This window comes from Phaethon lepturus, unplaced genomic scaffold (assembly GCF_000687285.1).
Source record: "Phaethon lepturus isolate BGI_N335 unplaced genomic scaffold, ASM68728v1 scaffold36355, whole genome shotgun sequence".
NCBI lineage: Eukaryota > Metazoa > Chordata > Aves > Phaethontiformes > Phaethontidae > Phaethon > Phaethon lepturus.
The window spans coordinates 5,661-18,211 of NW_010539058.1; the positions used below are offsets into that span (position 1 = coordinate 5,661).

A 12,551-nucleotide genomic window follows, 5' to 3' on the forward strand; every position below is an offset into this window, starting at 1 on the left:
TAATGAATAATTCCTTTTTCATATATCCTTGAACATACATTAGAGTGTGGCTTTCAGATCTTTTAGGCCAGATTTGAGGCTTACACCTTTGCTGTTCTGCATCTTTTGATATTACAGTGTTTTGCTCTTGAAACCAGCCTTTTGGAAGGCACTGTGTTGTGCTTCTAGAAGTCGTGTCCCTGAAAATTACAATACCACTGGGAAACTAATTTCTGCAGTAGTGGCAAACTGCAGAGTTATAATTCAAAAGAACAGTTAAAGCTAGCAAAACTTTTAAGAATATGTAGGTCAGTTGTTTATTTTTAAGTTTGCCGGAAAGTTGTTAAGCACTTGGACTATGAAAACCAGGGGAAAAAAATGGAAAAAAAATTTTTAAGTTACTGAGTTTCTTACGCAGTAACTTAATTCTAGTGGTTGAGACTTTATTAACAAGCCATTGACAGCATTAGTGAAATGTGATTTTCTTTACACTCATCATTAATAACGTGGAGAATAAAATTAAGCATCCGTAAGAGAAATATGCTGGTATAGAAGTTAACGTTTTATCTGCAAGTTAAATTGACTCTCTATGCTCCTTGGAAGAGTAGACAAAGGCTGTGATGATTTCTTGGAGTGTTTGGATTGTTTCCAAATTTTGTTTTAGAGTCTGGTGAATTGATAGGTTAAACTGGCAAATGTACTGTATCCACAAATTATTGCTGATGTTGATTGGATGGCAACTTATCTGAATTGCACAGTCTATAATAAAAAATATGTCATAAATTATAGTTGGAATATAGCAATTATAGTTTAAGGAGGGTATCCATAAGAAGTAGGTGAGCTAGGGCATGAAAAGGCATATTAAAAATGTATTTTTTTACCCTGCCTTTTCCTAAGACAATGATTGCTAATGCCTGTCTGCCTTATCTGGCTAAAGGGTTAACCCAATTAGAAGCATGAGTATGAACACAGATAACAGGCTGTGAGCCAGTCTTGTTGTCTGCTCCTCTCCTATGCCTTGATGGGAATGACAGCTTTGACTTTTGTAGCAATAAAGAATATTAACTCACATCTCCTGGTGCTCTGTCAGTAGCCAGTGATTTCCCAGCAATCATTTCAACATGTCTAATGTTAACAGAATAATAAATCTTTAATTGGCCTTACTTAATCTGACTGACAAATAGCACCAAATGCCAATAGACTTAGGATAAAGTCACCAGAGCTGCAGTGAGCAGTGGTATAGGACGATGCGGAGTGGTTTGCTGAGGCAGGGAGGCAGCGTGGGGCTCCTGAAAGAGTTGTTTAGAATTTGCTGAGTGTTTTGATACCACAGGGGCTGGCCCAGCTGAATGCCTTAGGTGGTATGTTTGCCTCCTGCCATTTACATCCTCTCCAGGGAATCATGGACAGATCCTGGCAAGTTCCATCATCCTCCATTTTTAACTGTATGATGCAAGGGGATTGACTGTCTCTTTTTCTCCCCATGATTTTTCTTGCTTGTTTTCAGTTCTGGTTTTTTGCTTCTTGTTTTTCTGCCTGTTTGTAGCCACTATTTGAAAAAGGTTGCGTGTTTCTGCCACAGCTGGACAAACATAATAACTCAATCTTTTGTCTGCCTCAACAGCTATCTGTGTGGTAACCATGAGCACACATACACACACTCATCTGTATGGACCATTTTACCTACCAGCACGAAGCCTTAGAAATTTATGATTACAGGCTGCGAACTTAAGGCATAGTAAATTTTTTTCTTCCACCGTGGAGTCCACCATGGCCAGCAGGAGAAATAGGCTAGTGTCTGGTGCCCTCTTGTGACTACATTAAACGCCTGGAAAAACATCCTCCGGTGACTTAAAAGGGATCAGTGGCTTGAATTACACTGGAAAACACAAATTTATCCAGAACAAATGCTGGAAGTATAGAAGGGGAATTAACCGCTCAGCTTCATTTCTGAAATGAAACTTCTGCTGCATAGTTCACAATAGAGGTAGTAGACTCACAACCCTTAGCTGACTGATGTGTCAAATATTTGAATGATATGTTGCTTTCATAAAAGCTTTTCTTCATGCTGGTCAATTAGACGTATGACACTGAAGCACAGACAAGTCAGGATTATACATTAATATTGCTTTACATCATGGAAGAATATGTCCAAGCTACATTTCTACATTTTAAAAAAAGATCTCCAAATTCTGGAGGTTTGAAGTCATTATGATCTGAAAATAGAGGCCAGCAAAAAAAGATCAGATTTGTATTCAGTTCTCCATGGCCATAAGGGGAGGAGGGCTGGTTTCACCACTTTGGCTTAACTTCACATTGATTTATTTGTAATGGTTTTCAGCATCTCCAGAGAAGAAAAGGTTATTTTCTGTGGTTTTTCCTTGTACAATGTTGTTTCTCATCTTGGAATTTTACTAAGAAATGGTTCTAGTATCTGAAACAATACTAGGAAGCCAAAAAGACAAATATTTAATATAATTTCCAGCTTCTTCCCTCTCATGAGAGGGGAACATTTCTGGTCAGAAGAGGGACTGAGTTGTCCTTGAATAAAGCAAGCAAGGCCCACTCAGCCCGTCATTAGGGAAAGCCACTTGCTGAGTTATGACATCACACAAGCCTCTGAATTCTGCGTTTGTGGAGTACTGAAGTTACCTGCTGACCTTTCGTTTTCCATCTAATCTTTTCTATTATTACATTGCAGTCTATCTGTATCTCTTTCACATCCCTGTATGCAAAGGAAGTTCCCCATTCATCCCCTTTTTCTTGTTTCTGATAGAAACTTCAGATTTGTACTTTGCCTGGCTAGAATCTCATGTCTTTTGTTGATGGGCTATTCCCACAGTAACAGTCAAGAAAGCAAGAAGTCAGTCATACTCCTGAGTTCTCTTGTTATTTAATTTACATTTTTCTTCCCTTTTGCACATTTCTGCATCCAGTCCTGAGTTCAGTTTGAGCCTTGTGCGTTTGTTATCTCTGGGACACAGCTATTGCTGCAGGTGATGCAGCTAAGTGCACCATTCCATCAAGAGCTAGACTATCCATTTTCAAAAGCTTTATTTTGTCTAGGAAAGTTTTGAACACAAGAATTAGAGGTAGACAGGAATAGTACATGCAGCTAAATGGAAAATGGCAGGGTTTTTTTTAATACCTTATCAAATGTCCTTTATCCAACGTACTGTCAAGTCACATATAAAAGTCAAATATACAATAATAAAAACTACCTGTAGTGGGTAGTGTGAGCCCAGTCTTCTAACTATATTTAAGAATGGTGAGAAACAACCCTAAATTAAACAAATAGGTACGTAATAGTGCTGTTGCCTCAGGCATATCAGGCTCACACTGTCAGAGGCCCATTCCAGAAATCTGGTGCAAAGAAATTGCTTCCCACCCCATGAGAATAGTGCCAGGAAGGGAGGAGCTTGAGAGGCAGTGTCCACGTGGGTAGATCTCAAAGCACTACGGATTTTAGAGATTATTACTGGTGGCCTACCATGTACAGAAGTTGCAACAGCAAATGCTATTAGCGTTACCGATTGTTTTCAGTCCTGTACCCGGAGAGGTACTATGAGTCCTGTGAGTGCTTGCCCCTGAGTGTTTCCCAGCCTGGAGTCAGCTCTGTGGATTGGTATTGCTCTTACCTTTTGGAAGCAACAAAACACCTTCAAATGCCAAAATATCCCAGTCAGGAAAAATTCCAGCGAAGTTCCGAAGGATCTAGTTCCCATGTTACCAGAAGGAGACCTGAAGTTAAAATGAAGGTCTGCTTTTTTTTTTTCTGATGCCCTAGCATAAAAAGAAGCAGGTAACGTGTTTTGAATCTGACCCTTGAAAGTGCTGACTAATTAGAATTTGTGCCTTAGTACCTTGTATTTGCCTTCATGCCATTCACTGCTCTGTTGCAGTAAGCTTTGAATATGCATATGACACACCTGCTCGCTCTTTCTAGTATCTCCTGCAAGTACTTGTATTTTAAACCGAGAAGACAGACAATGCTCAAGGGAAGAAGTGTCCCATTTTACAGATGGGGAACTGTGATACAGACTGATGCATTTCTAAGTAGCTTTCTGAACACTCAGATATTTGCATACTTGTTCAGAACATCTGCGACTTTAGGTTTGCAGGGCTTTTCAGGACTTTGTACATTGTACAACAACCTTTTCTCACAGTCTCTCTCTCCTCCTTGGCTCTTTATCTCCCTCAAGAGAATATTTCAAGACAGACCTTTGAACATACAGGGGATGCTTTAGTCATCATGGGCTGAAATACACGGGCCCTGTCAGAGACTGAGGCTGCCAAACAGGATGGATCATTTCATGGCATACTGAGAAGGCTTATTTTGAGGTTGCTTGTGTAGATGATAATCCTGGAATCATAGAATCATGTAAGTTAGAAAAGACCTTTAAGGTCATCGGGTCCAACCATTAACCTAGTCCACCTCTAAACCGTGTCTCTAAGCACCACATCTACAGGTCTTTTAAACACCTTCAGGGATGGTGACTCAACCACTTTCTTGGGCAGCCTGTGCCAAGGCTTGACAATGCTTTCAGTGCAGAGATTTTTCCCAATATCCAATTTAAACCTCCCTTGGTGCAACATGAGGCTGTTTCCTCTCGTCCTATCACTTGGTACTTGAGAGAAGAGACCAACACCCACCTTGCTACAACCTCCTTTCAGGTAGTTGTAGAGAGCAATAAGGTCTCCCCTCAGCCTCCTCTTCTCCAGACTGAACAACCCCAGTTCCCTCAGCTCCTCCTCCTAAGACTTGTGCTCCAGACCCCTCACCAGCTTCGTTGCCCTTCTCTGGACACGCTCCAGCACCTCAATGTCCTTCTTGTAGTAAGAGGCCCCAAACGGAACACAGGATTTGAGGTGCGGCCTCAGCAGTGCCGAGTACAGGGGGATGATCATTTCCTTACTCCTGCTGGCCGCAGTTTCTGATACAGGCCAGGATGCTGTTGGCTGCCTTGGCCCCGTGGGCACCTCATATTCAGCCGGCTGTCGACCAACACCCCAGATCCTTTTCTGCCAGGCAGCTCTCCAGCCACTCTTCCTCATGCCTGTAGCATTGCATGGGGTTGTTGTGACCCAGGTGAAGGACTTGGCACAATTCATGTGATGTTTTGTGAAATTCTTACCACATAGCTTATCCCCTCTCCTCAGCAGACTTTCCATCTGTCTGCAAGGCTGTTTTTTGCGTCATTATCTCTGAGCATTTCTGACAGGACCAAGTAAGAGAGTAAAACCTTAGAAGTTATCAGTGATTTGAATTATAGCGATGCGACATGATGAGTTTAGAGTCCTACTCTTTCTTACCAGTTGTTCATGATGGCAGCAACTAACATCTATCAGCAGGATATTAGTATTAGTCCAATTTGGGATAACAGATTTTTATCTTTTTATAGTTCACATTGCTTTCACTTGAAGATTGCATGGCATGTTGTCATGCTGCATCCCTGGTACAAATAAGAGTATGAGAAGCACCCTCGCCTGTGCAAAGGTTAATTGTGCAGCAGAAAGAGGGAGTGCAGCGGGATGCAAACCACCCCAGGAGGCACTAGAAGAGATGGAGAGGACTGGTAGGTGTCCTTTCTCTTGACCCTAGTTGCAGAAGACATGCTGGGAGATCCAGCTTTGGGGATTCTGCCACCTGTACGCTTCCCTGCACACCAAAGAGGTTAAAAAAATGATTGCATCTCTTTGATGCAATCCCCCCACCCTTATTTGCTACCTTTAGTTTGTGCTGGTTTGAAAATGTGAGGTATTCTAACCTACGAGGCAACTTTGGTCTCATTTCACTATATAGAAATGTATTTCTATAGAACTGTATTTCCTAAAAGACCTGTCCCATAGCGTGATCTGTAGGAAGACAACATGCTCACAAAAAAAAGCTATTAGATTGTGGACACTTTTGAAAGCCCGGCTCTGAGTTAGGTTTCAACACTCACTACTCGACAGAAATTCGACATTAGGTTGTACGTGATAGCAGGGAATAAATAGCCCAGCTACCGGGTCACCAACTGCAACGAACTTTGTCACGCTTAGACAGTCTGAGTTAATTTGTATCTCATTTTGCCTGTTTTGTATAACTATCCTCTTGAAGCAAAATTTAATAGTGAACATGAAAGCATTTCTTAGACAGGAATAGAGTTTTATAAGTAAGTTACCCCAAACAATGACTTAAAAAATCCAGTATTTAGAAATAACTTAAAATTGATGAATGAAAAAACATCAGATATGCTGGCTGCAAAAACTAGTTTGGCCAGCTCTAGTTCATAGCCAGAAATTTTTCACTTCATGCTTCACAGTCATACTTAAAATAATCAGCAATCCACTTACCTCCCAGGTACATTATGAATGTCTGAGACATGTGTAAAAATAAAATCATGTTTTATTAGTTAAGTAGCCCACTTATCTTTAAATCAAATTATGGAAGTTATACCTGAGTAAATACTGAATACAAAAGAGAGTGAAGTTTTCAAATCTCGCCCCCCTTACACTGGTGAGTGACTTGCCCACTCTGAACCATATGTGTGGAGACTTGGCCGCCTAAAGATCACGTCGAGAAGCACGGCCTAGGTTTGGTTCTGTACTCTCTCCAAGTCATCTTACAGCTGAGGCTGAGTTGAGGAGGTCGGGGGACAGATCCAGTAGCTGGGCTGAGAACTGCAGATGTGATGTAGTAGGCGAGCGTCTCTTCACAGCACGCAGCAGTGCCTGCGGGCTCACTGGTGCTGTCTCTGCAGGAGGAAGGGATGGAAGCATCCACACAATCTATCCACTCTCCAGATCTGCTCTGACCTGAGTCGTGTCCTTTGCTGTGTCTCCAGCAAGTGTCCCAGTGCTGAGACCCTTCCTTTGCCTGTATGGCAGTGTGTGACAGAACAGATCGCATGCTTCTATCAGGTGAGAAACAGTTGGTTTATCTGATGGGCTATTTTAGCAACATGGAAACAGCATTTCTTGATGTCCTCACTCAGATGTAAAGCTGCTTTTCCATTTATCCAAATAAATCAGGATTTGCAGTTTTCCCATGTGGGTATATTGCTTGGTACCTGGCCCCAAATCCCTTCGGTAATTTGTCACATACATAGTATTTTAGTTTGGAAAGCTCTCTGGAAATCATCTAGGTCATCTTCAAAGTTCGATCAGGCTGCACACGGCTTTGTCACCTCTAAGGCTTTTATTTCAGAGCGCATCTGAACAAAGAAGCTCCAAGGATTTTCATTAAAAAAAGATGCATAACGATATAGTAATTGAGAACAGCATGTAAATTAGTAAAGGCAAAAAAATTACAGATGTTGCTTCAGACCCTGCTAATCCCTGTCCCTTCCACCTACGGCACTGGGCTCCAATATTGGTTGCTCTAAAGATACTCATGTTTTATCAGAGGAAAGACATCAGAGACATTTCAAAATCCATCAAGGTGAATATCTAATTTGCATCCATTTCAATTAGTTCACAAGTCTGTATCTTTAGTTTCTTCTAAAGTCACTGCTGTTATTCATCAGAGTTTTGCAATTTAGACTATGAAAATCCTGAGGTTGGGGCAGTTTGCATATGCGTCTTCAGAGATTAATCAACAATGCTCTGGCTGGCTGGGGCTGTTGTGAGCAACGCCTGCTGATGATTTTTTTAGTAATGGAAAGTTTGATTTTCAGCAAAGTTACAGATATTCAGCACTTTGCAGATCTCTCCTCGATACCTTAGCGAATTTGATCTCTGGGGTGCATATGAAAATACAGAAACACATTTTGTTAATTAGCATCACAACAGAATTTCACATTTTTCCAAGAAACAATCTCCGATTCAATATTATGTGAAATACTTCTGAGGATATAAGCATTTCATAGATAGATACCAGAAGAGTCATTAAATAATACAAAAATTAAATATGTCATAAATACGATAACTTCAGGAAATGCCATTTTGGCACAATGCTTCTTTGAAAAAGTGTATAAGAATAAAGCATAATATACAGAAATACTTATGACAATTTAAAAACATTAATAAGTATTGTATTTACATTAACATTGGCTAATGTTAGTTCAATTCAGAAATGTGATCATTAATACCAATTAAAAATATTACAGAAATACAACATTACAGATGAAACAGAATGATGTTGTGAAACACTTCATAAACTCGTACTCAAATAAACATCCAACTGATTCATGATCTTTGTTTTGCTTTGATCACATAAGAATGTGAAGAAGCCGTTTAGATAAATCTTGCCAGATTTGTCTCCTTTTTATTTTTTAATTTCTGGTTTGAAGGCACAGGAAACTACCATCAATAATTTATTCATAGTGAAAGTGGCAGCAGCAACAATGAAATCTGCCCCAGCATAGTCCCATGTGTGCACCAGCAACGTGTCTGAGGGAGTTCCCGTCCACGGGGAGAAGGGACTGTGTTCTCCATGCTGCCAGCCCTTCCTTGTCAGTAAGGCACGTAGCTCTTGTACGGACTCCTGCATGCTAAAAGCCGGATCAGTACCACAAGGGAACTGTTAGCTTAGTCAGAAATGAAACACGAGTTCAACAAACATTCGGAGTCAGCATAAAAACTGTCTGAAATGTAGACATTTTCTACATACTTCAGTGCATTCTGGATTTAACTCCAAAACAAGTAAAATTTACTAATTGTAAAATGTCAAGCATTAGAATTGTACATTTTAGGAATTTCAGGACAGTGCAGGATCTTGACTAATGCAGGAGAAGTACTGTTGGTCTGTGTTATCAGGCCACTGTTTTGCCCTCTGAGTCTCCCCAGAATGTGCAAGGTAGATAAAGCTGCATACTGAAGTATTAGGAGCATTTTCAAGGCTCTTGTTGAAAGACTTCCTCATTTTTTATATTTTCCACTGGTTAACCACAAACGTTTACAACAGAGTACATGTATGAGAATCTGAACATGTACCTCCTCAAGAACTAAAAATTTCTACCATGAGAATGGGCCCTACATTGTTCTCCTCAGCAGGGAATTTTTTTGTCCATCTCAGAAGATAAAACAGGTTCTGAATTCATATGAGGAAAAGACACAGTACAAAAAATAAGCTTTTAAGATTTCAATCTGAGTCAAAGTAAATTACTTGGTTTATTCCACATGTCCTTAGCAAAGCAGTATTTTCATCAATGATACTGGTGGACAAGCTTTATGGGTAGGAGACAAACAGAAATAAGAAGTATCGTTCCTGTAGCGTCCTCAAGGAGTTGCTGGCCCAGGCACTATGACAAAGCTTCCTATGGATGTCAGCATGTAAATAATTGTCTGCAGCCCACAGCTGGTGTTGGGAACTTCTTATTTTTGTCAGCAGCTAGCTGCTAGCTGCCACCTTCTTGGTCTTTGCCACTATTACAGGTCTTTTGAATGTCAGATGAATGTGGCATTTCTTTGTTTTCTTCTCTTAGCCCTCCTTCCTGTGATTCTTTTGATGTTTTCAAGTTTATGCTTTCAGTCTTGTGATTAATGGATGAATTCAGCTTGAATGAGTTCAATCTCCATCTTCTCAGACTCCTGTAAAAGTCTTTTCTGACGTTTTCACTAACCAGCACATAGATGATTGGATCAGCAACACTGTTTGCAGTGGCTAAACACAGAAACGCTGTAAAAATTGAATATATATCTTTTTCAAATGGACATGAGCAATTTTGATGAAACATAAAGTATACGGATCTTATTACAAGTACCACGTGGTAGGGAGCAAAACAGATCAGGAAAATTACAATAATGGCGATAGCCAGATACTTTACTTTGGCTTTTTGGCGACAAGTCAAGCTGCTGCTTGTTTCTGTACTTTGGAAAATTTTGTAGTTTGTGAAAATGAGGATCGTGAAAGGTATGGCAAATCCACATAGGAATCTGGCAAAGCTGAAAGAAGCCAATTTTATGTCAAGGGGCAAAGTCTCAAAGCAGGTTTTCTTATTCATATGTTCTGAAAAATCTTCCATGTAAAATACTGGAGTGTGGATTATTGCAACCACAGCAAAGAGAAAACACACTATTATGATTGCCTTTTTCTGTCCTCTTCTCCCCCTTGATTCCAGAGCATACACCAGTGCCACGTAACGATCCACAGAAATGCAGCACAACAGCAGAATGCTGATGTATATGTTGCAGAAAAAGATGAATCCTGTTATTCTGCAAGCCTTTATACCCATATTCCACTGGTGCTCATCTTGCACATAGATAATCCAGAGAGGCAAGGTACTTAAATACATCAGTTCACACAATGATAAACTGAAAATGTAGATGGCAATTACTTTATTCCTTTGGATTTGTATAAACGTAAGCACGGAAGTTAAGCAATTTGCTGGAAGGCCTATGGCAAAAACAATGCTGTAAACAGCAACCAGAAGTGTCTTGCTGTCTTTGTAGGGAATTCCTGCGCAAGTGGAGCTGTTATTTGTGTCTGTACAGTTTTCCATTATTCTTTTTCCAGCTGATGTTTCCTGAGAATCAGAAGACAAGGTGGAAGGTCAGCGTCTACATCACATAAAAATGTGTCAGTAAAGGTTATGATCCCATAGGTACCAACAGGACACGTCAGGGGAACAAGTGGGATGCTTGTCTTGGGGAAGCATCTAAGACAGGCAAGTTTTCCAAGACCTACTGGTCTCCTGTAGTGCCCCTGGGAGTCAGGTCTAGTTTACTTCCAGGAAAAAGTGCCTTTCTTCACAAGGGATTTCTTGACTACAGCATGCCTTTTCACTAAAACAGGGTACAGGGGACTGTCCCTACACCAGGCTGCCTCATAAATAAGACAGAGCTGCTGATCAATTACTAAAGTCACTTCCCAGAGGAAATTAAGGACATTAGTCTTCATTTTTTTTCAAGCTGAGTAACAAAAGATGCAAACAGTAGAGATTTCAGAGGCAGATTTCCAAAAGAAGCTATCGTTTATGGTTGGTCAGATGGGGGAACCATCTGAAGTGGGTGGTGGTAGTTGTGTCAGAGACTACCCAGCATACAGGAACCAGAATCTGGCCACTGGTGTGTGCCTCCACACTGTATTACAACATAGTGGTTTAGATCTAGCTAATTCATGCTTCTCTCCTCCCTCCTCTTAACGAGTAACTGCAGCTGAAGAACATAAACTTGTAGTGCCATATAACACCCACCATAGTAAGCCAGTGAAACTGCCTACCACATCTGTTTGATGCCTCTGGGAACCTGCAGGAAATAGGGTCAGCTAGAGGAAGTAAACAAGACCAAAGAGAAGAACACGCACACATTTAAGAAATGGAGGCAAAGAAATTTAATGCTTTTTGAACAGGAGTGGTTACAAAAAAATCCATGTCTCCAAGATGACCATACACAAAAGCAGACCTGGCATTTGGTTAGTGTTAAGTAGTGCTAGAAGAAGCATTTCTTACATAGTCACACGATGATTGCCATGCAAAAGTCTTCTCCAAGTGCATAGATGAATGTGGAGGTGTGTGCTCCATAATGGTGGTGTGTGCCCTTTGATGTGTTTATGAGTTGAAGGTGTCCACTGTATAACGTCCTTGATAAAAAGAGGTCTTGTCTGGCCTAATATTTTGGGCATTCTCTTCTGGGGTGGACACCTGCTCCAGAGAACAGCCAGCTAACTCCAGAGGATGAGAGTTAACAGCGATTGAGTCCCTTCAGACAGGAGGAGCATGAGCTTTCCCTGGTCCACACTGTGCATGAGGACTTTCTTTAGTCCTGAGTTCATGCAGGGGAGAAGGTAGCTTTTATCAGCCTCGGAACATTTATTTGTTGCATGTTTGGGCCTGTCTCAAGCAGACCAAGGAGAAGCAGTGGGATTGTCTCCTGCATCTCTGGGAAGGTGGACAAGATGGTGGGGCCATCCCTTCCCCTCTGTGTGGGCAAGAGCAGTCCCTGGGGCAGCACCAGCAACTCCACCCTGAACGCAGAGCACCTGCCATGGAGGATCCCCAGAGCCTGAAGGGCAGTCAGGCCCCCGGACTTGGTTTGGTTACCAGATGATGAGAACAGTATGAGAAAAGGGACACAGGTCGCCCGAGGATGTGAGACCCTCACAGCAGCGCGGTGCTAGCCACAGCCATAAACACCAAGAGAGGATCTTCTGACCCATGCCTAGAGGTGTTCATTTCCAGCAAGTACCCCCGCGCAGCCAGAGCCTGCTCAATGACAGCAGCTTCTGAGGGAAGACGTCCTGGCAGGCTGGCAGAGGGGGCAGAGGCAGCGCTACGGCCGTCCCCGTCCCCGGCGGCAGCGTGAGCTGTTCCCTGGGGCGAGGACCTTTGGAAGGTGGCCTCCACAGGCAGAGGAACCGAGAAGGTGCTCTGTGAGTAAGAAGCACACCAGAGGGTGTGGCTGCGCTCTGCGACAACCTTCCACTTCCCCCTGCGGCAAGCCACGTTCGCTCGCGTGCCGACACGGTGACGAGGGTTAGCAGGCGGTGGTCGCCGCACTAGTTGAGGCAAAGTGTCTTACCAGAGGGCCACATCCCTCCACGTCTGAGAACTGGTCTGGAGTCTGGTGGGCATGTTCACGCCCTCAAGGGGGATCTGAAGTTCCCTTTACTTTCAAATGTTCCATCTTAAGAACAACTGGAGAAGAGGGTC

At 42.0% G+C, this 12,551-nt stretch overlaps 1 protein-coding gene across 1 annotated transcript; it reads right to left on the reverse strand.

Annotated features, from left to right (window-relative positions):
• Positions 1–9,299: 9,299 nt before the first annotated feature.
• On the reverse strand, positions 9,300–10,403 carry GPR132 (G protein-coupled receptor 132). Its single transcript, XM_010287017.1, has one exon. It carries the CDS (start codon positions 10,401–10,403, stop codon positions 9,300–9,302), a length of 1,104 nt encoding a protein of 367 aa, XP_010285319.1.
• Between the last annotated feature and the right edge of the window lie 2,148 nt (positions 10,404–12,551).

Bases quoted from the DNA above. Each gene is read 5' to 3' on its own strand.
- GPR132 (XM_010287017.1), bottom strand. From the start codon at position 10,403: ATGGAAAACTGTACAGACACAAATAACAGCTCCACTTGCGCAGGAATT.